This window comes from Panthera pardus, unplaced genomic scaffold, assembly GCF_024362965.1.
Source record: "Panthera pardus isolate Hobbes unplaced genomic scaffold, ASM2436296v1 HiC_scaffold_11, whole genome shotgun sequence".
In the NCBI taxonomy this organism is placed as follows: Eukaryota; Metazoa; Chordata; class Mammalia; order Carnivora; family Felidae; genus Panthera; species Panthera pardus.
In genome coordinates, this window is record NW_026526666.1 from 27,158,153 (window position 1) to 27,184,232 (window position 26,080).

The window sequence follows — 26,080 nt, forward strand, 5'->3', positions numbered from 1 at the left end:
TCAGGTAAAGCATTATGAATGTGCTGTGGACTCCTTGAGAATAGACACTGTTCACATTTCAGTTGTCCCAATTATTATTTTGTAGCATTACCTATGCCTCTGGCCACTGTGGCGTAAGTGTTCCTGCCTCTAGGCTTTCTAGGTGGATTTCCACAGCCCAGTGTGCATCCATGGGGAAGGAGGAGCACAATGTCTCACACAGGCAGACCCACAGCTGTCATATTATAATGGCAAGCCAAAGGCATCCTTTGAGGTTCTACTACTCTCTGCCTGACTCACACACTGGCCAGGATAAAATCAAATAACCACACCCTCAGAATGCTCACATGAAGCAATACATTCAAATGGTGACAGAAAATCTGTTGACCACTTTTGGTGGCCAGAAACAAATGAAGCTTGGTGGTGATAGCAGTCAGCATCAGGGAGATGTTGTCATTCAAGTGACTGAATCTTGTCTGTTTCAGGGGACCTGCAGCTGTGCATCTCAGGGTTTCTCTACCAGGTGTCCAGCCCACATAGACGAGATAAGTCCGGAACAAGTCTTAGATGGTAAGGAGTGGGGCAAGCTGTATCTTGGTTCTTGTCTGGTGATCATCTCTCGGTGTTGTGGGGTGTGTCCTGTTGTCATAGGCTTTAATGGGGGCAAAGAGAACACTCTGTGTACTTCTCAAGCCTGTGCTCCTGCAGTTGCTCATCTTTTTCTTTGGCCTTCCTTCTCCTCCATTCCCAGAGGAATTTGAAAAGTCCTGGGCCTAAGGGCCTCTTCTCTTTTTTTTTTTTTTTTTTAATGTTTATTTATTTTTGAGACAGAGACAGAGCATGAACAGGGGAGGGTCAGAGAGAGGGAGACACAGAATCCGAAACCGGCTCCAGGCTCTGAGCTGTCAGCACAGAGCCCGACGCGGGGCTCGAACTCACGGACCGCGAGATCATGACCTGAGCCGAAGTCGGCTGCTTAACCGACTGAGCCACCCAGGCGCCCCGGGCCTCTTCTCTTAAATGAGGAATACAGTCTATGTTCACTCCTTGCCCTGCCCACTCCCCTCCTGGGTCCTTCTGCCTTGGCTGCAGGTGGCATTAGTGTCTGAGAAGGGCTTCTCTAGGTGCCAGGTGGGCCCTTCTGGTGAAGCCATGGTGACATACAGTCTCATAGTGAACTATTCCAGAGAGATTGCATGGACTGGATGCCGAGTTACACATCCCTGTTACACTCCTGACCTTCCCCTCAGCGTCCCAACTTCCTAGTAGTTCTCCCTTGAGTTAGGGTGCATTAAAACTCCTCAGGAGCGCCTCCACCTCCAGGGAGAGGCAGAAGAGAGGCTCTCACCATAGGCACTCACCTCACAGGATCTGACCTCGGGGACCCCGAGCGTTTGCCAACATCTCTCACTGTTCTCCATGAAGGCCCACTTCCATCCATCTTCTGGGGTATCTTTGCAAATGGAATACCACATACCCCATATCCCTCAGAGGGGGCAAAATTCAACCCGTGTACTGACTCAGGTTGATGATAGGTGGGGTTAGGGGAATCTGCTTATCAAAAAAAAAAACAAACAAAAAAAACAAGTTTTCTTTTTTAATTTTTTTTTCTAAGTCTGAGGAATTTACTGATTAAAATCTGATAAAACAAGAAAACTGGACACTATTTATATTCTGTGCTTGAAAGTTGAGGGAAAATGTCAAGGTTTGCCTCACGTTTCCTCTCTCGCCCACTCTGCACTGACAGAACCTGCAGTGAACATGAACACATCCTTTCAGGATGACAGCTTTATGTCTTTCCCTAGCCTGCCTTGCTGTGGGTCTCTCCCTGCTTTCTGAAGGTTCCTCCCAGGAGGAATCTTGGTCAAGACACTGATAGTTTTTAACAAACCAATGCAGTGGTGCACCACAATCAAGTTGGAAACAGGGACTCCTGGCTGGAGTAATTTTTTTTTATATATTCCTTTATTTCTAAATAAATGTTTATTTTCTTTGACTAGAAGAGGGATGCTGTGAATGGTAGGAAGCGCAGTAAGTTGTTATGCCCCAAGTAAGCGGAGGAATATCATTCTATTCCCTAGTTAGCTCCTTGAAGGAGGACCCACAACTGAGCACCACACACTCACTGACCTCTCTCTGCCAGGCGCTGTGAGCCCTGCTGCCCTCCAGGACTACCTCTGGAAGGCTGACACACATGACTAAGACACAATTCCTGGGAATCCAGCAGCTTCGGGCTTGATTTCCTTCCTCAGAGAACAATGAACATGACCCCTGGAGAGCTGTTAGGGCAAAGCTGCTTCCTCACGCAGGGAGCCCTCCAGCCCCTGTGTGAAGTCATCCCAGAGCTAAAGACAATTGAGTCCACTTTACAAACTTGACATAAATCAAGCCTTCCACTCCAGGTAGCCAGAAGGACATGGGTTTGAAGCCATGTAATCCCTCCATGTGGGTAATTTTTAGAACAAAGAAAGCAAAGAACCCACCGGGTGACCCTCACTGAGAGGATTGTCTTCAGAAGTGCATGAGAGCTGGGTTCTGAGTCCCTACAATCCCTCTCCCTTTGACCTCCCTCTCAAGATAATAGGGAACCGCTTTTCATATATATGCTTTAAAATTTTAAATTAGATTCTAGATGTTAAAGTAATACATGCTGATGCATAAAATTCAATTCCGACTGTACGAGGGTGTCAGGGAAATACTTGTCACTGGACACTTCCTCATGCCCTATGTTGTGCATGCCACACTCCCTCCCCTCAGCCCCAGTCTGACTCCACAGCTTCTCAATCCCCTTCTGCATTTCCTGAGATCAGGGTGTTATAGTTTGTTTGTTTGTTCATTTGAGGAGGCAGGTACAGTCCCAAAGGAAATGGCACATTTCTTCAAAAAGTTAGACCAGGCATGGCTGTGTGATTTGGGAAGGAGAGTTCTCACCCAGCTTGGTCATCAGTTCCAGGTGTACGTCTTACACAAGTCACCTGTAGCTTGGGCCAGACCAGGAAAGTGAAAGCAGCTTTGACTTAACCTTCAGGCTCGTGGTGAATAAGAATGAATAATAACAATGATAAAAGCTTTCTTACTAGACATGATGTTCATGATAACAATAGCAGCTAATGCTTACCTAGGCACCAGGTACATCATTCTAAGTGTTTTATGTATATGAACTCATCCAGTCCTCATAAATAACAGTAAAGTGCCTGGCTGCCATTATTTTCCCCTTTGCACAGATGAAAAAACTAGGGTATGACCTGCTTCCTGTTACATAGCTTGTAAGGGACAGACCATTTGATTGAAAAAAGGAGAAAACTGGGAGGGGGGTGTTACATGACCTCCCCAAGTTTGTCCAGCTAGTTAGTGGGGAGTGCTTTTGCTTACATCTTCCTCTCCTCAGTGCCCTTCACTGGGCCAACTGGGCTAAAACCGGATGGGCTGGAGCATCAGTCCTCTGCGAGGGTTGTGACTGAGGAATGAAATGCCCCTTGCCCAGATGGGAAGAAAGGGGATGTAAGGAAGTTCACAGTCTCCCAGGTTCTGGTAAACAGAGTTGCTAGCAGTCTCTTTTTGTGTCCTAGGGAATGTGAATGAACTGATGGATATGGTACAGCACCATGTTCCAGAGGCAAAGCTGGTGGAATGCATTGGTCAAGAACTTATCTTCCTTCTTCCAAATAAGAATTTCAAGCAGAGAGCATACGCCAGCCTTTTCAGAGAGCTCGAGGAAACACTGGCCGAACTGGGGCTCAGCAGTTTTGGAATTTCTGACACTCCCCTGGAAGAGGTAAGGCAGAGATTCTAGCTGGTTCCTGTCAGGTAGCAGAAAAGGTGGCTCTTTGCAAATGTCTAACACTAGGGGAAGTTTTATATAAGGCAGAAAGCCATAATTCCCCACCCAAGCGTAGTAACCATCTTCACTTTTGGCTCACTTCCTCATACCTTTGTCCATACAGAAACGTGTTTTACGTAGTTGTGGTCACTGTGTGCATACACTTTTATATTTATAGAAGACTGTGTTCTTAGATAAATCGTAATGTATTTTCCCTCCATTAGGAAGCAGTACCCAACAAAACTGAGCTTGGGTCAGACTTTTTTCTGAGAATGGAATGCCTAAACCACATGTTCTCTTTTTTCCTTCTTGACAGATTTTTCTGAAGGTCACGGAAGATTCTGATTCAGGACTCTTGTTTGCTGGTACGGTTCCAGAGTGTGTAGCTTGTTCCCTCCCCACACTCCCCAAGCTCTATATTGAAAATCTAAGGAAAAACTCATGAAACAACAAAGCAGGCAAATACTCCTCCACGGTATTTATCTGACCTGTCAAACAATGCATGTTTTGCATTCTTGGCTCCTTTAAATGACAAAGGAATGACAAACGGAATTACATCTGGGTGGAAGGACTCTAGATGAATCAGGATCCTTAAGGAGTTCAGCCTGGGAGCTTCACCACCCCCAAGCTTCTCATCCCACTTTCTGGTCTCCTGTACCTGCCACATCACCATCCTCATCTGCTCCTCTTATCTCCACCAGGCCTCTGATTCACCCCTGTCTGCATGAGTGACAGCCCACAGAGTCCCTAGAGATAATGGCGACAGTATGCCATCTGGGATCTTCTGTCTTTTTTGAGACAGATAAAATTATTCTGAGCCTTCATTTAGTGCCCTCTGGAACTTTGAAACTGTGGGGACCATAATTTCTGTGAATTCAGGGGTCTGTCTTCTACATGTGTGAGCCTGGACACCAACTAGCTCCTCCTGTGATTTCTAAACCCCAGAGCCACCCAAAGCATTCATGAGTGCACTTGACTGTGGAGGGTGGAGGAAAGAGAAATGGACATGTAGGAGGGATTACATGCCACAGCACAGGCCGCTCTTGATAGAACAATAAGGGTCCGTCCACACTGATAAAATCCTTGATCTGGCTCCTCTCTCTCCATTCTGTTTTCTTCTCTCGCACTCACAGGCAAAGCTGAATGGCCATTCTCCTTTGCTGCCTTGGGCTCCTGTGGTTGGTTATCTCTTTCTACCCAGTGTAACATATCACAGTATTTTCCTGGGCAAAGACCATTTCCTCCCTGTAAAGTTTCTGATGCCAACTGTTAAGATAATGTGGTTTTCATCTTGCTTCATAAGTGGTCCCAGAAGTCTGTTTATCAGTTATGCCTAAAACTACCAGTGGGCAAATATGCCAGCCCAAATGTGCTCCCTGACCCAGGTAGCTCATGTGGCAGCTAGAAGAGGTGGGCATCCTGGCAGAGTGGGGAGGGAAGGCAGTCCTCTGGAGAGAGTGGTAGCAGCTCACCACAGGGCCCAGCTTTTCTTTCCAGCTTTGCAGACACAGAAATTGAATTATCTCCCAGGTCACTAAGGCAAAGACTTATGTTAACCAAGACCAGAATGAAAATAAGCGAATTTATATCAGAAACTATGATGGAATCAAGAGTTGGGGCCTTTTATCTGCACAGAATACTCCTTAATAATTAGGTCTTCTCAGGAGAATATCAGAAGACTGGTCAACCTGAGCATAGAATAGGATGTTCCAATGAGACATGCAGGGGTAGAGGTTAAGAGTATAGCTTTTAGAATAGGGCAGATGTGCATAATTTGCTAATTGAGTGGCTTTGGGTAAATACTCAGCCTCTTTGTATCTCAGTTTCCTTATCTGCAAAATGGGATTAATAACAGTATCCACCTGTTAGGATTGTTGAGAGAATTAAATGAGTTAATACACGCCAAGTTTTAACACAATGTGTGATTTCTGATTAAGATTTAGCAACCATTATCTCAACATTTACAAATCTTTTACTTAGGGGCGCCAGGGTGGCTCAGTCGGTTAAGCATCCGACTTTGGCTCAGGTCATGATCTCACAGTTTGTGAGTTTGAGCCCGCATCAGGCTCTGTGCTGACAGCTTAGAGCCTGGAGCCTGCTTCGAATTTTGTGTCTCCCTCTCTCTCTGCTCCTCCCCCACTCATGCTCTGTCTCTCTCTCTTCTTCAAAAATAAATAAAAACATTAAGAAATTAAAAAAAATAAATCATCTTTTACCTCAAACTAGTTTAGCCATTTATACTTCAGGGAGCACTTAACATCCATTGTTTCGATTGTCATAATCTTGTGAGGATGCCAAGGCACGGATTAGCCCCACTTGGGGGAAACTGAGCTCACACAGATTGGATGACTTACTTTAAAGTCACACGGGCTTCTGAGTCTTACCCCTGGTTTTAGCTCTCAGATCTAGGAACCTCAATTCTATACTCTCACTGCCTCCCATTTTTCAGATGGCTAAATACATTGTTTTTAATTGGCTCAGTTTTAGAGGATGATGTTTTCTGATCATGTTTCCAAAGTCTGAAGGAACTTGTAGCTGTCCATTGGGTCACAAGTTGCATGGTACCAGAAGGGTCAGTGCTACTTCTGAAGGTGTGGCTCACAGCCAGTGACCGCTAGAGGGCAGTGGAAAGCCAGGGACAAACATGATTCTGACCACCCTCAGCTGGCGCACTCAGCTCTGGCCTGAACAGTGGGCTCCAGTCTGGATGGGGCATCAGAGAGAGAGCAGAGCTCATGGGATAGACATGAGGAGAGGCAGCACGAATCCCGCCAGAGGAGGACCAACCACAGCAGACATCAAACCTGAGCCCTGATCAGGGAAAGGAGGTGGAGATCTGGGGCTCTGGCACCTGGTCGTCAGAGAGCCTAGAGAAGCCAGGATAGTGCATTGCAGGTGCAAGAAGTGTTCGCTGAAAGGATGACTGGGCTGGCCCAACTCCCTTTGCAGCTACCCTTGTCCTGGGGGACTTCAGGAGGGTTAAGAAAGCAGCTGAAACCAACCAATGTTCCTATAAGCCATAAAGTCCCTTTATGTCCAACAACACGTTCTATAAATGAGCCTTAATCACTGATGATAGAGGCGCCTGGGTGCCTCAGTTGGTTAAATGTCCGACTTTGGCTCAGGTCATGATCTCACTGTTCATGAGTTCAAGCCCCGCGTTAGGCTCTGTGCTGACAGCTTGTAACCTGGAGCCTGCTTCAGTTTCTGTGTCTCCCTCTCTCTGCCCCTCTCCCCCTCAAAAATAAACATTGGGAAAATTTTTTTAAAAATCAGTGATGATGAACTATATAGCTTCAACATAACTAGTGACTTGCAGTGAGTAGTTTTTAAAGCACATTCTCATGTGTTAGCTCATTTAATCTTCATAACGACACTGTAAAATATTTTCATTTTCATTTTACAGGTGAGAAAGCCCAGATTCAGATAGGATGAGTCACTTAGCCCAATTTGTGCATCTACTAAGAGTCAGGATTCAAACCCAGGTCTCCTAACCCTAGTTCATTAGTCTTTCCACCACTTCTCAGTGGCCTCCAAGAATTTAGAAAGAACCAATTCAACTCTTAAATCCACAGGTTACACATGAATATATTTTGCTGTTTAAAGATTCAAATAGTAAAAAAAGGCTAAAATCACTCTTCACCCTCACCCCTCCCCACCCCCCCATCCCCGCCCTTTATCCAGCTCCACCTCTGGAGTGGTAACTGCTTTAACAGTTGGTGGGTATTCTGTCACAGCCTTGCAGTTACAGATGTGCGTATGTGTGTATAAGATGCATTTTGTTGTATATGATAAACGTGCTACCTAACATAAATATGATCTTATTACACATATCGTTCTGCAACTTCAATTTTTTTTTACTAGTTATACATTTTAGACCTCTCTGTCAATGCATTTATATCTATCCTCTTCTCTTTAGCTACTGTAGAGAATTTTTAAAGGATTTCAGGTGATTCTGTCGACAGATGATTTACACCAAAAAAAGACAATTTTTTTTAAGTTTATTTATTTTGAGAGAGGGGGAGGAGAAGAGAGAGGGAGAGAGAGAATCCCAAGCAGGCTCAACGCTCAGCACAGAGCCTGACACAAGGCTTGACCTCACAACTGTGAGATCACAATCTAAGCCAATACCAAGAGTTGGATGTTCAACTGACTGAGTCACCCATGCACCCAAAAACAGAATTTTATTTTATTTTAAGTAGGCTCCATACCCAATGTGGGTCTTAAAGTCATGACCCTGAGTATAACAGTCACATGCTCTACTGAGTAAGCCAGCTAGGTGCCCCCCAAATTAGAATTTGTAAAAATTTATTGACATGCCTGAATTGATATTTTGTTGCTGATTTAAAGAAAAATTTAATGTTTTATTTATTTTTGAGAAAGAGACGGAGTGTGAGCAGGGGAGGGGCAGAGAGAGAGGGAGACACAGAATCTGAAGCAGGCTCCAGGCTGTGAGCTGTCAGCACAGAGCCCCATGTGGGGCTTGAACTCACGAACTACGAAATCATGACCCAAGACAAAGTCAGACACTTAACTGACTGAGCCACCCAGGTACCCCTCTTGCTGATTTCAATGAAGAGAAAATGAGTTAAGTGAGAAAAAAAACAAAATGGCATATGGGAGCCAGACCCTGTGAGCATTTTTCTAAATTACTAATTCAGTCTTTCAAATCAGGTGGCGCTCCACAGAAGAGAGAAAACGCCAGTCTCCGACACCCTATGGAGAAGGCCAGACAGATTCCCCTGGGCTCCAATGGCTGCTCTGCAGAGCCAGCTCCTCACCAGGACCACTCTTCCTCGAAGCCAGAGGAACGCAGCCGGCTCAACACAGGAGCACAGCTCATCATCCAACATATGCAGGCATTGCTGGTCAAGCGATTCCACCACACTGCTCGCAGCCACAAGGACTTCCTGGCCCAGGTACTACTTTGGGCCCTTGCCTGTGCTTGGTTGCCGGTGGCCAAGGCCTGCCTGCACTCTGCCGGCCTTTCCATCCTCTCCTTGGCTTTCTCCTGCACAGGAGTTCAAACACAGCAATGAGCACCCTCTTTAGGTTCTATTGGCTTTCTTTGCTCCTTGCCAACCTTTATTTTGGTTCTTAGTAACATGAAGATCCTTTGTAAGCTTTTAACCTCACATAGCAGAGAAAATAAAATAATAGTGATTGTTTTTATTTTTGTTTTTAAGATTTTTGTTTTTAAGATTATTTTTATTTTTACAGCGAAGGGTAAAGTCATATTTTCATTCATTTTTGCATTGACCCTACATATCAAGGTCATTGGCCTCTTTTTTCTTTTTATTACTTTTTTATTAACTTTAAAATTTTAATTCCAGTGTTGTTAACCTACAGTGTTCTATTTGGATCAGGTATATCATATAGAGATTCAGCAATTTTATATGTTACTCATGACAAGTGCCCTCCTCAATCCCCATCACCTGTTTCACCCACCTTCCACCACCTATCCCACCTTTGGTAATCATCAGTTTGTTCTCTGTAGTTAAGAGTCTGTTTCTTGGTTTGTCTCTCTTTTTTTTACCCCTGTGCTCGTTAATTTTGCCTCTTTAATTCCACATATGAGTGAAATCATATGGTATTTGTCTTTCTCAGACTGACTGATTTTACTTAGCATAATACTCTCTAGCTCCATCCATGTCATTGCAAATGGCAAGGTTTCATTGTTTCTTATGGCTGCGTAATATTGCGTTGTCTACATACACCACATCTTTATCCGTTCATGTAATGATGGATACTTGATCCGCTTCCATTGTTTGGCTATTGTAAATAATGCTGCAATACACATAGCGGTGCATGGATCCTTTGAATTAGTGTTTTTGTATGTTTTGGATAAATAGTAGTGTGATTACTGGATCATAAGGTAGTTCTATTTTTAACTTTTGAGGAACCTCCATACTGTTTTTCACAGTGGCTGCACCAGTTTGCATTCCCACCAGCAGTGCATAAGGGTTCCTTTTTCTCCACATCCTCGCCAACACTTTTGTTTCTTGTGTTTTTTGATTATAGTCATTCTGACTATATGACTGGTATGGGTGGTATCTCGTTGTCGTTTTGATTTGCATTTCCCTGATGATGAGTGATGTTGAGAATCTTTTCATGTGTCTGTTGGCCATCTGGATGTCTTCCTTGGAGAAATGTCTGTTCATGTCTTCTGCCCATTTTTTAATTGGATTATTTGGTTTTTGTGTGTTGAGTTATATCAGTTCTTTATAAATTTTGAATGCCAGCCCTTTATAGGATCTGTCCTTTGCAAATATTTTCTCCCACTCCATAGGTTACCTTTTAGTTTTGTTGATTGTTTCCTTTGCCATGCAGAAGCTTTTTATTCTGATGTAGTTTCAACAGTTTATTTTTGTTTTTATCTCCTGTGCCTCAGGAGACATATCTAGAAAAACGTTGCTATTTCTGATGTCAGAGAAATTAGTGCCTGTGCTCTCTTCTAGGATTTTTATGGTTTTGGGTATCACATTTAGGTCTCTTCTCCATTTTGAGCTTATTTTTGTGTATGGTATAAGAAAGTGGTCCAGTTTTCCCAACACCATTTGTTGAAGACACTGTCTTTTTTCCATTGCTTCTTCTTTCATTCTTTGTCAAAGATTAATTGACCATATAATTGTGGGTTTATTTCTGTGTTTTCTTTTGTGTTCCATTGATCTATGTGTCTGTTTTTGTGCTGGTACCATATCGTTTTGATTACTACAGCTTTGTAATATAACTTGCAGTCTGGAATTGTGATACCTCCAGTTCTGTTTTTCTTTTTCAAAATATCTTTGGCTAATATCTGTGGTTCCCTGCAGATTTTTGGATTGTTCGTTCTAGTTCTGTGGAAAATGCTGTTGGTATTTTGATAGGGATTGCATTCAATCTGTAGATTGGGCACTCCTTTTTTTCTTTTTATTTGTTATTCAGATATGGAAACTCTGATTCACCTCTGGTTGAACATTGGCCTGCTTCAGTGCTCAGGATTGGCCTACTTCAGCCATTCTTCAGTGGCTACCAGAACATTGTGCTTACTGCTACACAGCTTGCCTTTGCACATCTTCCCTTGTAATGTTCCCCAGAAGCCTGACCTTCTTTGCCAGGGGCCTAGTTATGAGGCTATGAGATATTTAGAACAATGAGTGTGTGTGTATGTGTGTGTGTCTGTCTGTGTGTGTGTCTGTGTGTTGGTGTGGGAGTGTGTCTTTAACATACCACAGCCCACATTGCCATGTTTATTTTCTAACAGATTGTGCTCCCGGCCACTTTTGTGTTTTTGGCTCTGATGCTTTCCATCATCGTCCCTCCCTTTGGTGAATATCCTGCTTTGATCCTTCACCCCTGGATGTATGGGCAGCAGTACACTTTCTTCAGGTGCATAGTCTCTCTCATCCCTAAAGGTCATCATTCGATCCCATGGATTGTGGGGCTCCCAGGTCAGACTGCGTGGTGGACCTTCACCTTTTGACTCCCTGGGACAGCAGCTAATGTGGTAGAGGTCCTTGGACTGCCCTCCAAAAGGAAGTTAGTGTACCTGCCACTTGGAAGTGGTGATTCCAAGTGGACAATCAGGACTGCCAAGAGTAAGGAAAGAGAAAGTAAAGGTTGGGTGAGTGGGTTGAACTCCACCTTTTTGAGGCACAGACATGATATGGCATCAGATCACTGGGCATGTTTGAGTAGCACACTCCCTTCTCGGAAGACCTATGATCACTCCTAGGCAGCATTCTGTGGCTTGTGTATGTGCCCGGTATGTAGCAGCCATTCAATAAATACTTGTCAAGTTGCATGTTGACTGCTTTGTCCCTATGTCCCAGTCACATGTCTGTCAGCTCAGCCCCTGTCACTCTGTCTAGTTTGGACCAGCCAGGCAGTGAGCAGCTTGCAGCACTTGCAGACGTCCTCCTGAACAAGCCAGGCTTTGGCAACCGCTGCCTGAAGGAAGAGTGGCTTCCGTAAGTCTTTGCGCACCCCCGTCCTACCATCACCAGCTGCCCCTCCCGGGGAGGGGGACCCTTATGGTGGGGTTCCGGGATGGCAGGTTGAGAGAGGCTCCACCTCAGTGCATCTCTCTATTACATGGGTGCTTCCATATCCCTCACTGTCCCCCAGCCTCTCTTTCGACACCCATGTGCAAGGGTGTCACCACTTCTTAGGAAGCCCCTGCATCACCGGCAGCTCTGTATTTCTATAATTCTCAATATAGAAAGTTCCATACTGAACTGACATAAGCTTCCCACTTATTTGAAAGGAATCTGAACAGAGAAAGGAAGGAGGTGGGGGATGTGCTGTTGTTTAATTGGACCAAGAGTGGCATTAATTACATAAATGGCTAACTTTCAATTATTGCTGTAAGTATAGAGAAGGGAGTTATAGAAGGCAGTTGAAACCCACCAAAAATCCAACAATTTAAATATAATTGTAACTGCTCTCATTCAGTATTTTTCAGATATAGATAAGGGCCAAAATAGACTAATTTCAAACTCTTATTTGTTCTGTTTCTCAACAGCTAGAGGTGCCAGAAGGAAGAAAGCAGATAAAACAGTCCACAAAGTAGATAATTATTGCCCAGCCCCACACCTAGTCAATCAACAAAATTCTAGTCTTGATTTTTTTTTTTTTTTGAGCAGAAACTAACCTCCCAAGAATAGAAGAAGAAAATGCATGGGTCTGAGGAGAAAGAGGAAAGGCTAAGGAGAGGGTTGGGCATTATCTCTCATTTTTAGGGATTTTTTTATCAGCTGGAGCTGCTTGTGAAATATTTTTTTGCCTTCCATGAGGGAGTACCCCTGTGGCAATTCAACCCCCTGGAAGACTCCGTCTGTGTCCCCAAACATCACCCACCTGTTCCAGAAGCAGAAATGGACACCAGACGACCCCTCGCCTTCCTGCAGGTGCAGCACCAGAGAGAAGCTCACCATGCTCCCTGAGTGCCCAGAGGGCGCAGGGGGGCTCCCACCCCCTCAGGTACCTTGACCCTCCATGGGAAACCAGGGGCCCCGAATCTGCCTATGACAGCAGGGATTAGGGAAAGTAATACACTGTGCCTCCTGAGTTTCTAGCCAACTAACATTTCAAACTGACAGCTGAGTGAAGACCCAGGTGAGTCCTGGGGTCCTCTCAGAAAGGTGCCAAAAGGCTCTAACACAGCCAATTAGAGAAGTATCCAATAGCTTCATTTTCCACCAAGCACTGCCTCTTCATTCTAGTCAAAAAAACTTTAAACATTGAAAAAAATATACAAGTCGTGTATGCTTGTTACAAAAAGATTAGAAAATACCATTAAGTCAGGAGAAAAAAATCATCATATAATTGGAAATAGCCAATAACCTTTGCTTTTTATCCATCCAAACAGGATTATATTCAAAGTGCTGTCTCAAAACCTGCCATTTTCACTTAAAACATATGTTCATGTCAATAAGTATCCATTTGCATCATTGTTTTTCATGCCTGCATACTATCCCTCTGTTTCGACTTATTTTAATTTATTTAACCTCTCGTTGAACATGTGAGTTTTCAGTTTTTTCCATTATAAGCAGTGTCATAGTGTCCATTCAAATGCATATGTATTTGCACTCTTGTTAACAACCTAATTAAGAAGTTTGTCATGTGCCACGTAACTAACATGCATACACATGCATGCATATGCACACACAGACACACACAGCCACCTATGCTTTTCTCTGAGCAGCATCCTCTCTTGGGAGTTCTGAATCCCTTAATGTATCACAGTGAGTCTTTCCCAGGGGTTTCAGAGACAGTGAAAGGGGCCAGAGGAGTCTCATCCTGTGTTCAGTTGCTAACAAGCCCCACAGCTGACTTGCCCAGAACTGGGCCTTGTGTGGCCCTCTCTAATGATTTGCCACTGACTGATGATTCCCCAACAATCATAGTGTAACACAGTGGGACGAGCACTGGTGTTGGCATTAGAGAGCCCTGGGTTGGTTACTTGGCCTTTCTGAGCCTTAATTTCCTCACTTATAAATTAAAGGTAACTACTTATTTGATAGCATTATGTTGAGAACTCAATGAAATAATGTGACTAAAGAAACTGTAAACTCAATTGATGACAACGTCAAGCTAACAGTGAGTAAAATAAGAGGCAGTTTGTTTTTCTCTCATGTGGAAGTTTCTGCAGGCAGTCCATGACCTTGTGTTTTGTTGCTCCTCTATGGTAAACACGCCTCAGCCTCACTGCCCAAGATGGCAGAATCTACTTCTCTGGCAGCAGAATAGAAGAAGGGATGAAGAAGAGAGGACAGTGTGCAAATACACCATCTTTTAAGAAAGATTTCCAGAAGCTACCACACTGCACTTTCTCTTGTACATGATTAACCACAACTGAACATCAAGGCAGACTAGGAACTATAGTCTTTATTCTGAGTGGCCTTGTACCCAAGATAAAAGTATGTTACTATGGCCTACAGCAGAAAGTTAGAGCACATAATGGGGGACAACTGAATTTTACCATAGCGTCAGTCACAGTTGCTGGCCTATAAATGATTCTGTGTTTGGAAGCATCCTCCTTTCTCTTTTTTTATGCTAAAAGCATATGGCTTTATACTTCTCAAGCAATATGTTTTCCCCTTGAATCACAACTCAGCCACTGTAGCATCATAGAGATCCCATAGTAGGGAATCAGGGAACTTGCCCCAATTCTCTGTACCCCAAGAGAAAGCTTTGCTTCTGTTGTGATTACTGAGGGGCCCTGTGACCATGTCCACTCAGGTATATCCAGCATCAGGACACTGAGGGTGAGACGCTGGATGTCAAGTCCTTGGCTGGGAAGACAGGGAAAGAAGGCTAAGCATAGCTGTGTGAGGTTTCATTTCATCCGTGAATCCTACCTTCAAGCTGCCCGCCTAGTTTAGGAACTTTTTTCAGTAGTTACTCCTTGGTCCCTGGGCAGGGTGGGCTTTAACAGACCACCATAGCCGAGTCTTGGGAAAAGACGAGCCAGTTCCTGTGATTTTTTTTTTTGGTCACTTCTGCATTTCCTCACTATCATTAATGCTTCTCTTGGAAACAAAATTGAATCTCAGGCATCTGCACAGGAGGTGCCCTGTGTGTGTGTGTGTGTGTCACATACTCATATTTATACCCACTCACCCTGTTCACTCAGACACACTCTCCTATTCAGCCTGAAATAAGGCCAAAGGGTATGGGCTTCACTCAGAGGTAGTAAATTGTACACATCAGGAAAACGGGGATGGTGATGCAGTCTTCTCTAGGGTCCCTTGCTGCCCTAACATTCTTTGAATGGTGGTGGGCCCTGAGGTGGAAGTGCTCCATCCCTAACTTCTAGAATGCACAGAGATCAAGTTGTAGGAGTATTTTATTTGACAGAATTAAAAAAAAATTTTCTCACAAATTACCAGGCACCAGCAATTGTTCCAGCCTAGATTCTACCAGGGTAGCTTGGTCCCCTGGGTACCATTCTCAGCTTGGTGAGAATACAGGGTGATAGAGTGAAAATAGCTGGGCTGTGGAGACAGACAGCTAGAGATTGAAATCCTAGAACAATCACCTACAAGTTATGTAACCTGGTGCAAGTTAGCTGAGCTTTCTGGACCTCAATTTCTCTGGCTGTAAATTAAAGCAACAGTTCCTCTTTCATAAGAGTATAAGGATGAAGGGAGACAACATATATGGAGGATTTAATACAATGTCTGGCTCACAGTAAGCGGTCAGTAGATGGTAGTTCTCCTAGCATTTGAGGAACCAAGTGAAGAAAATGAATTAAAAGGAGTAAAATGGGAATGGGGAAGGGAGACAGAAAGTATATAAAAATATAAGGAATGGTATGTGATGGTATATGTGATGTGTTTTTAATGCCACCAAAAATCCCCTCAGCTACATCTGGGTGGTGCCCGACACCCCAGGCTCCTGATTGACCAGAAACTGAACTAACAGTGTAGACCCAAATTTAAAGTAGTATTGCCACCTGGTGGCCAAACTCATGGGCTTTTTGAATCCTCTAAAGTCGAAATAAGTTTCCAGTTCTGGATATATTTTGAAGCGTATTATTACAATCTGTAAATTATAAGGCACTGCTTGACTTCTTTCATTCATGTCACAAATTTATTAAGCTACATTCCAGCTACTGTTCTGAGTGCTGGGGACACCACAGAGCTCTCACAGAATTCATGTCCTATGGGGAGGTAACAGAGAAACAAGCAGATCAACTGGAGAGAAAATTTCAAGCAGAGATGCAGATGTGAAGATAATACAGCAGTAGGTTATGATCGAGAATGACAGAAATATAAAATACTTCTCTGAGGAGAAAAATGTAGGTTGATACTTGAATGAGGAAGAGCTAGCCGTGTGAGGTTGTCTGGGCAGAGCAAAGAAGACAGAAGGCACTGCCAAGTGCAAAGCGACCTCAGGAATGAGGAGTGTGCACTGGAGATGCAGGGAAGATACGTGGGGAGGGTGAGGAGTAAGGAGAGTGGCGGCAGAGGGCCTCAGAGAGCAGGGCAGGGCCAGATCATGAGGCCGTGGCAGCCATGGTGATGATCCTCAGAGGATCCCACGGGTTATTTGAGTATGGAAAGCATGGAGTGGGGTATTCTGATTTATATTTTTAGAGCTCAGTCTGGCTTCTAGGTAGAAAATGGATTTTGGAAGGCCAGGGTTGAATGAGGGATACCAGTCTGGAAGTCTGTGTCGAGGTCCAGGTGAGATCTGAGTGGAGGCTTGGACTAGGGTGGCAGTCTGGAACCGGAGGAATGAGGATATTTGTTTTGGAGTTGCCTCTATCCTACCTTGAAAATGGATTGGAGAAGAGAGAGGGGCCAAAGATGACTCCCACTTTTTAGTGTGGGAATTAGGCACATGCCAGTGCTTTAGTTAGTATTTTCCCAGCAGCTGAGTCCATAAATAATTTTTGGAGACGAACAAGCCTCAGATTCCAAGGTGATTAACACAGATGTCTCATTGCCTCAGAGAATACAGCACAGCTCTGAAATTCTACAAGATCTTACAAACAGGAACATCTCTGACTTCTTGGTAAAAACATATCCTGCTCTTATACGAAGCAGGTAAGAAGAGATTCTTTTATACTTTTAATCCTGGCTTCCTGTAGAATATATTAACTAGAGACAGAAGATAATTGATTCTCACAATGTATCAACTATCAGGGCAGCGGAAAATTTTATTTTCCCTGATTTGAGGGCCTCATCCAACCAAAAAAAACCAATTGAGACATATACAAGTAAAATGTAATTTAAGATTAATTTTGTTTTTGCTTTTGTTTTTTGTTTTATTTAGGCCAAGCAGTCTTAAAGTTTAACCCATGTACCATTAAAAGTAACATAAGAAAGCATAGAGTTTATCCAGTAATGCAGCCTCATGTTTTAACTGGTTAAGAGACAGAGACCACATTTAGAGGGAGAGTAAAGGAGAAAAGGTAGAAGAAAAGGAGAGAAGCAAGAGGGAAAGTAAGAAGCAAAGAAGAGAAAGGAAAAAATCAGACCAACATAGGAAAAAGGCAGTGGGATGGCAGTGTGTGAGTGAGCCCACAGGTTGGCCAGGTTAACTGCACATTGCTGTAAATTATCACCTCCATCGCCTTAGTATGCCAGCGAGCTCTTCTGTAAGTGCTCGCTTCTCTCAGCTCTGCAGCTGTTCTTATCAGGCTCCACCCAGGGGATGAGTGGTTTCAGCAGCCCCTATCAGAGATCCACAACAGCATGCTCTAAAAAGAGGGTCAAAGGAAACCCTAATTCAGTCCCCATGTGCTCTGAGGCCTTAAAACATACTAATTTTAGTAGTGCATTCAGTTGCTTCCTCTATCAAACTCTGAACAAGGGATAAATGGACTCAGAACACACTGCTGGTGGTGAGAGCCGCTGCTGAGAGGGCAGTGCCAAGCCAGCAGTTAGCAAAATGAAAAATGCCATCCAACCACAAAAATTAAGAGCAGAGTGCATAGAATTTATTCAATACTATAATAAACAGCAACCACCCAAACTTTGTTCTCAGCAACAAATTTTTGCAATATGGAATTTGGGATTTTGTGCTTGATGACCGTGATAGTTTCTGGGCCTAAACTATGAGGTCTAGAATTGGCATCTGCTCATTTCTTGTCTTATAATTTTACCCCCGATTGGCTGGAATTCAGTCCTTAACTTTGGGCTTAGACTAAGTCAGAACTTTTCCCAAGTGTGCAGGTAATTATGAGAGTCTTATTTATGCAGGATGGAAGATGGGAGGGCTGCAGTCTTCACTCTGAACTGGTATAGTGGTCCATATTTTCTGGGTCCAGATGGTCTGACAAATGACCTGACCACAGGGCCACGCAGAGGGCCCAGCATGTGGGATGTGACTTGGAGAGCCAATGGTGGAGTATGGTCCTTCCTCTGCATGTGTATTTGGGTTCAGCCCTTGGGCCTGGAGGCTTCCACACTGTTTGGATATCAGGAAATGCAAAACTGCCCTGGAGGACTGAGCTGCCCCAATGAGTGTTTAGGAAGGAAAGTTAACACTACTGCCTTACTTATGGTATTCATCGTATGATTTGTTTTGGCTTTCAGCTTAAAGAGCAAATTCTGGGTCAATGAACAGAGGTAAGAAACTATTTTTGTAAGAAGTTGAAATCTCATATCCCTCTAAAATAATTGCACATAAAAAAAAGCCACATCTCAAAGCCATGTGGGCTGCTCTGTATGTACTCAGGAATTCACAAGACACGTCCTGAAGGATATGTAGCTCTGACAGTAGGTGCTCAGCAGTTGATCTCGGTGGATCTATATGGGAGGTGGTATTTCCTGAGGAGGAGTTCCAGAGCATTCTCACTTGGAGAGGGTTCTAAAACTTCACAAGGATAACAGTGTAGAAGGCTGCAGTGAGAGGACTCATAACCTAAGCCCTGCCACTCTGGCATATCCCTTTCGAGCCTCAGGGAGTCTGGCCCAGCCCCAGACTCACCCTGTTCCTGGGACATTCTGGAGGCTCAAATGGTTTCAGAGGTTTGGAGGATCATCCAGGGATATTCTAAGAATGAGCTGTCCTCCCAGGGTCCCTCAGGAATAGGACTTCTACAATGAAAGCAGAGCTGATGTTGACTTGATTTCCTGGGTAGAGTCTGGACCACGAAAGGGAAATCCCCCTAGAGGGAAGTGTGGGGCTTCAGTTGAAGCAGAAATATTGGGGGGGGGGGGTTGCAGTTTAAATCCCTGAGAAATAAAGTTCCCCTCTTCTGCCTTGCCTAAGCAGCACATTAATTTTATCCTGTCTGGGAGTTTGGCTTTTATCCTGCCACTGAAGGGCTTTAAACCAGAGAGCGACAGGCTCAGATCAGTGTTTGAGGATGATCACTTGAGACTTCCAAGCACTGTGGAAGATCGATTAGAGCAGGAGAGCCAATGCTAGGACCCCAATTATGGGGCTAAAGGCAGAGAGGATGGTGAGGGACTGCCGGAGGCAGGCAGGGGTTGAGAGGCACGGACAGAGAGGCCCAGCGGGACTGATCCTGACCAGATGAAGGTGAGCCCACTGCTGCCAGAAGTGCCCGCAAAGCACAGAAGTGGACCCATAAAGGAATCATTGGTTGGAGTGTAAGGAGAGTCAGGGAAGACTTCAAAGAGAAGATGACGTATAACAGATGAGTTGGAGTTGGCCAGTTGCTCAAAAGAGGGAAAGACACTCCCAGGAAGCTAGCAGCCCCGCAGAGGCAGAGAAACTAAGGCAGCCTGGACCATCAGGGGCTCTGGAAGTGATTTGATGTGGCTGGAATATGCCACTTGAGGGAAGGCATGAGGAGGGGCTAAGTTGGAGAGGTAGGCAGAGACCAAGCTCAGTAAAGATTAGGACTTATCCCGGAGGCAACAAGGAAGTGTTAATAGTAGGTTTGTAAAGTGGAGCCATGTTGTTCCCTGGTCCAGAAAATCCCCCTCAAAGTACACATTTCCCTTCAGAACCTGAGAGAGTTACTGACAAGTAGGAAGCAGCACAAGCACAGTTCATGGCACTGACTTGAGGACTTCTTGTTCCCTTGTCAGGTACGGAGGAATTTCCATCGGAGGAAAGCTCCCGGTTCTTCCCATCACTGGGGAAGCACTCGTTGGATTTTTAAGCCACCTTGGCCAGATAATGAATGTGAGCGGGGTATGTAAACAGATTGAAGATTTGAATAGAACTTTTGACATGCTGGTTATCATGAAACAAATGATCATGAGGGCTAAGCAGGGAAGAAACCCTGGTGCTTGTTCATTATGGTTTTCTAGGGCCCCATCACCAGAGAGGCCTCTAAAGAAATGCCTGCTTTCCTGAAACATCTAGAAACTGAAGACAACATTAAGGTATTGGCCCTACATAATCTGCCCTAGAGCTAAAAATTCGCATAAGCTAGTTATTTTAGTTTTATTTTCCCAGCTTAATTAAATTCCATCCCTTCTCCTGTTGAAATCTAGCATGGAATGTCTTCCAGCTGCCAAACCCTTCTTCCTCCTTACATTCTTTTTCCTGCAGCTCATTTTTTCTCTAAACAGCTGTAGCACCACCTAACAAAGCCTATTATCTCTGTCCCATAGGTATGGTTTAACAACAAAGGTTGGCATGCCCTGGTGAGCTTTCTCAACGTGGCTCATAACGCCATCTTACGGGCCAGCCTGCACAAGGACAAGAACCCTGAGGAGTATGGCATCACCGTCATAAGCCAGCCCCTGAACCTGACCAAGGAGCAGCTCTCAGAGATCACAGTGTAAGCCACCATGGCCCCCAACCTCACAGCTTGCTTGTCACCCTCTCCATTCTTTGGACACCCCAAGAGGATTCTCACTAACATGAGCTGCTGGGCTGGATGGCAAGGTTGTTAAATTAGGCACACATGAACATGAGACTTTCAAACGCCTTGTGTACCAAACTGTTTGGCCATTCTTTCTCTTGGTATTTATTTGGAAAGTAAGCCTGTATATAGTTCTCTTCCCTTTCAGGTCTTGATAACAAGTTGCTCCTGGAGCTTACACAAATATTCTCCTTTCCAGTATGCAAAGTGACTGCCAGGAACTGGGAAAGTTGAGTCAGTCTTTCATCTCCCCGGAAGTAATCATTTTAGATTCTGGTAATATCCCTTAGATGACCAGGTTTTCAAGATATCAATAGATCTTTGCCTTCCTCAAGCTTAGGTTCTTACTGCACATTTTCTGGCAGTAAAAAACAATAATCTTGTGCAATTTTGTAGTATGTGTGTTCCATTTGAGGCCTGTTTTTGGTGGGTATGCCTTTGTTAGTGCAGAATTCTTCTGGTAGGCTGTGAGGGTCCACGTTTTCCTATCCCAGTATATTGCCCTGAACACTGGGCCCTGAACATGTCAAATGTCATCAGCTAAAACTTGGGCCCTGGTCCCTCTGGCCTTCCTCTGGATACCCTCTGAGGCCCTAAACTAAGGAAGAATAGTCTATCCTACACCAGTTCTCACTCAGTCCAAGTTTCTGTGTCTTCTGCTAAGCCTCTTGAATCTGAAATAAGAAATAGGAATCTTCTGAGGTTATAAAAGTAGCATATGAAATAGTATATGTTCATTAAATAAAGTTTATAGAATAGGGTTTTTTAAATTTATTTAATGTTTTCATTTATTTTTGAGACAGAGAGCATGAGCAGGGGAGGGGCAGAGAGAGAGGAAGACACAGAATCCGAAACAGGCTCCAGGCCCCGAGCTGTCAGCACAGAGCCTGACGCAGGGCTCGAACTCACAGACCGTGAGATCATGACCTGAGCCGAAGTCAGATGCTTAACCGACTGAGCCACCCAGGCGCCCCTAGAATTTTATTTTTTATTTATTTTTTTATATGTCAGTTTATAGAATAGGGCTTTAAAAACTTACTTGCCGTAACCCTACACAGTTTTTGCCTCTAAACATTTTTGTGTGTTTTCTTCCAGTTATTTATTCTGTTTTTACTATATGTATGGATCATGTTCTTTGTAGTTTTATCAGGGCAGCACAAAAAGCGCTCCTTTCTCTGTGAGGGCACTGCCCCACACCAGGGTCATAGTTTGTATGTGAAGCTCAGGCAGACTTCAGCCCACACCTGCCCCCTTAACCACATGCTTTCTCTTCAATCCAGGGAAGGGTGAATAGAGCCAAGCTTCTATGTAACTGGCCTGTACTCTTTTCACTTAAATTTACATTATGAACATTTCTCCATGTTGTGATATGTTTCTTGAAAACGTGACTTAACAAGATTTCACACACCCTATTGCTCTACATAGAAAATTCAAGTTATCTATTGACAAATTATGAGAACTAATGAGAGCATTATAGTATATGAGATTAATATAAGAATCCATTTCTATATACCATCAACAGATAATTAGAAAACATAATAAAATTTGTTTAGATTATCATATTAACATGGAAAATATTCAATGTTCACATTAATATTAGTATTCAGTTGTAACGTGGAACAGGAAGCCACAGATACCCATTTAACCTTGACCCAGTTTGACTAGCACAATTGAGTTAAGCGACAAGCTTCCAGCCACTGAAGGGGATTCTGGAGGCTGCTACCTGGAGTTGGGTGAGGACTTCCCAGAGTCTAACTTTGTCTTTCTCCTGCATTTGCTCCTCCTTCTTCACCTCTGTCTCCCCTTATCTCTCGTCCTGCTGCAGGCTGACTACTTCGGTAGATGCTATGGTTGCCATCTGTGTGATTTTCGCCATGTCCTTCATCCCAGCCAGCTTTGTCCTTTATTTGATCCAGGAGAGGGTAAACAAAGCCAAGCACCTCCAGTTTGTCAGTGGAGTGAGCCCCATAACCTACTGGCTGACCAACTTCCTCTGGGACATTGTAAGTGTCAGATCATGGCACCTCCCTTGCCTCCAAGGCCCAAGGCGGCAGGTGTTTGTCTGCTCTGACTGAGGGGACATGGCAGGGTGGGGCTCTCATACTGTCAGGGCTACAGGAGGTGCTGTGCCGAGGGCCTTGTGTGTTCGCTGTCTCTTTGAAAGGCACAGAATTAGAAGCCCTGAGCTGGGGAAGGATGTGGGGCTCAGCCTAACAACTGCTGAGTGAGGGCACCGAGGGGCCTTCTGACCCACTGAATAATCATTGCACTGCAGGCATGAGGCTGGCCTTCTGGACATAATCTGGAGCTGAAGAGGTAATATCAAGAGGTCCTTCATCCTACATTCTCTTCTTACATACTGACCTACCCCTAAAAGGGGGAGGATGGAACTTCCCTTGTGGTAGAATCACCAAATAAATATAGGACATCAGTTAATTTTAAATTTCAGATAAAACAATGATTTTAGTATGAGTATATCCCACTCACCCCCCCCCCCAAATATTGCATAGGACAGACTTACACTAAAAAAAAAGTATTGGTTGTTTATCTGAAATTCAAATTTAAATGAGCATCCTATATTTCTATTGGCTAAATCTGGCAACCCTACCCAGTGGCCTTACTTTGTTTTCCCCATTAAATCCAATTAGCCACCACTTTAGGGAACATAAAGAAAAAATTATTTATCAAGTCAACAGCAGACTACCACCTCTCTGACAACCAAGGTTGTTGGGAGCAGGAAGAAGTCAGGGTGGGTTAATTTATGACAGGCCACAGGATCAAAATAAATTGGTAGCAAAGGCTTAGTTATATTGTAGCAGGGATCATTATGATACCAGCTCGTGTTTTCTGGGGACTGTGGGTGGGTAACAAGATCCTTTATTTTATCCCAGCATTCTAAGACTAACGGGAGTCTCTACTTCATGTTATGATAAGATATATCATGGTGGAGGTCAACACAAACAACTTTTTTCACTGTGGTTTTTAATAATTATGATAAATACTAGGGTTTATAAAGACATGATTTCTTTTCTCTTACTCAGCTTCCTAAACACATTCATCACTTAACATTACAAAACCAGAAATCTATCAGTAGCAGCTAAGTTCTTTCCTCTCTGTCCTGTCTACCTGAGAAAACACTGAATGCATGGGGAGGAATCAGAACCTGCAAGCCTCGCTTTGGATGAGAACATCACGTGTAGCCACCCACACTGGCCCTGTGCTTTAAACATGAAAGGAGCTAGGCTTGCCTGCATTGAAAAGCTATTCAAGTCCTGGTCTTTGCATTCTACTTTTTTTTAAAGACAAGGATTATAAAATTTATACTTCAGGCTAACCCATGTGTTTGCCTATCTATAGAGATCTCTGAGCCAAAGGAGAAATTTGTGGCTGGAAGGGTAGAGTGGGTATCTCGATGGGAGGTGATATTAGCAAAGTAGACATTTGGCAGGCCAATGAAGAGTTAGAAGATGGTGAATATGATGCTATCATGCTTCTGAGGCTCTAGAATGTTAAGACTGGCCTGGAATCTGAACTGTAGGATCTACAGTGTTGGAGCTTAGCACCCTCACTAACCAGTGGCAAAAAGATAACATATGCCTGAGGGTCATTGTTGAATGAATGAGTGAGTGAATGAATGAATGAATAAGCACTTATTGTTTATATCATTCACTCAGCACAGATAGGATATTTTAGGTTATTTTTTTAATGTTTATTTTTGAGAGAGAGAGCACATGTGCAAGTGCAAGTTGGGGAGGGACAGAGCAAGCTCTGTCTGAAGCAAGCTCCAGGCTCTGAGCTGTCAGCACAGAGCCCGACACACGGGGCTGGAATCCATGAATTGTGAGATCATGACCTGAGCTGAAGTTTGACACTTAACCGACTGAGCCACCCAGGCACCCCCTAAGTTATTTTTTATATGTCATCTGTTTTTCTTTCAATTTTGAAACAATCACAAAATTGTTATAAAAATAGTTCAACACTTTTTTTCTAAGCCATTTGAGGGTAACTTCCCAACAGGATGCTTTTCACACACACACACACACACACACACACACACACACGTACACCTCGTACCTCCAGTGTCTACCTCCTATAAATGAGGACACACCCAATACAGTCACAACATAACTGTCAACATCAGGACACTAGCACTGGTGGGTCACCTCCATCTTGTCCTCAGACCCCACTCAAATTTCATTAATTGCCCCAATAATGTCTTTTCTAGAAAAGAGTCTAGCTCTGAGTCACTGCATTTTGTTGTCCTCTCTCTTCACTCTCCTTCAATTTGGAATGGTTCCTCAGTCTTTTCTTGACACCCACAACCTTGACCTTTTAAAGATCATAGGCCAGTTATTTTGTAAAATGTTCTTTGAGTTTGACCCAAGTTTTCTCATGATTAGATTCAGGTTATCGTGAATGGTGGTATCATTCATTCAGTGGTATCATGAATGTACTCTGTTCTTCTCACTGCATCTGATCAGGTAGCTTCTGATTTCAGTTTGTTCTATTACTGATGATGGTCACTTTGGTCACAAGGTGTCTGCTGAGTTCCTCCATTTTATAATTGATAAGAGTTGGGGGAGAGGTACTTTGAAGCTATGTAAATATCCTATTTGTTATCAGACTTTCCATTTATTTATGTATAGCCATGTGGACTAATGGTTCCTGTGTTAATTACAGCCTGATACCATTCTTATTTATTTTGATGCTCAGATTATCCCGTTTGGCCAGTGGGAGCCCCTTCAAGCCAACTTTTGTTTTCTCTCGACTTGTGTCTTCATCTTGCTTGAGCACCTCCATGCTCCCTGGCATAGTGAGATGTTCCAGGCTCATCGTGCACGTCCCTCAGCCCTATCCTGGAATCAGCCATCTCCTTGTGGAACGCTGGTTCCTTCCTATGGAAAATAATCCTCAGAAACCAAGATCTCAGGGCTATATATTTTCTCTGCCACTGAGGTATCAGTGGCTTCAGGCCTTCTCAATGGAGAGAGATGTATGTATATACATAGATATACACGCATTTACATCTGTATTTCTCTGTCTACACACCAAACAATATGAGCTCACTAAAACCTCCATTTCCAATCCCAACACCATGGGTTCTCTGTGTTTCCATATTTGTGACTCTTCCTCAAGAGTGAGGAACTGGCTTCTGTTACCCCTGACTCATTTACCTGCCTGCACGATATACCTGTATGGAACAAGTCTCCCATCTCTGCCACCATCTTCTCCCTCATGTGGACATCCCCCTCTAGTTGCTCCAGCTGCCCCCTGTGTGGAGGTCCTCCTCATTCTGCTCTGGCTCTGATAGCCCCAACCAGATCGACCCCTATAAGGACATGCTCCAATACCCCACACCAGCCGGCCCTCTGTGGGATGCTCTCCTCACTCTTCTCAGGTTCTCATCCTGCTTGGGACTGCTGTGACACCTCCTGTAACCCCATTGTGGGTGCCCACCTCTCCCTGTCCATCCTGATGGCTTTAGGACTGAATTGTGTAGG

General features: G+C 44.0%; 1 protein-coding gene across 4 annotated transcripts in view; it reads left to right on the forward strand.

Moving 5' to 3' along the window:
* Positions 1-26,080, forward strand: part of ABCA4 (ATP binding cassette subfamily A member 4) — a 131,619-nt gene that overhangs the window by 80,446 nt on the left and 25,093 nt on the right. For all 4 annotated transcript variants that reach the window (XM_019457550.2, XM_053892260.1, XM_053892261.1 and 1 more), the window contains 13 exons: positions 465-549; positions 3,549-3,754; positions 4,116-4,164; positions 8,474-8,718; positions 11,043-11,167; positions 11,650-11,748; positions 12,574-12,760; positions 16,739-16,833; positions 18,328-18,360; positions 19,795-19,900; positions 20,020-20,094; positions 20,326-20,495; positions 22,405-22,582. In XM_019457550.2, the coding sequence (XP_019313095.2) occupies positions 465-549; positions 3,549-3,754; positions 4,116-4,164; positions 8,474-8,718; positions 11,043-11,167; positions 11,650-11,748; positions 12,574-12,760; positions 16,739-16,833; positions 18,328-18,360; positions 19,795-19,900; positions 20,020-20,094; positions 20,326-20,495; positions 22,405-22,582 (1,653 nt within the window). The remainder of the gene's footprint in view (positions 1-464; positions 550-3,548; positions 3,755-4,115; positions 4,165-8,473; positions 8,719-11,042; positions 11,168-11,649; positions 11,749-12,573; positions 12,761-16,738; positions 16,834-18,327; positions 18,361-19,794; positions 19,901-20,019; positions 20,095-20,325; positions 20,496-22,404; positions 22,583-26,080) is intronic.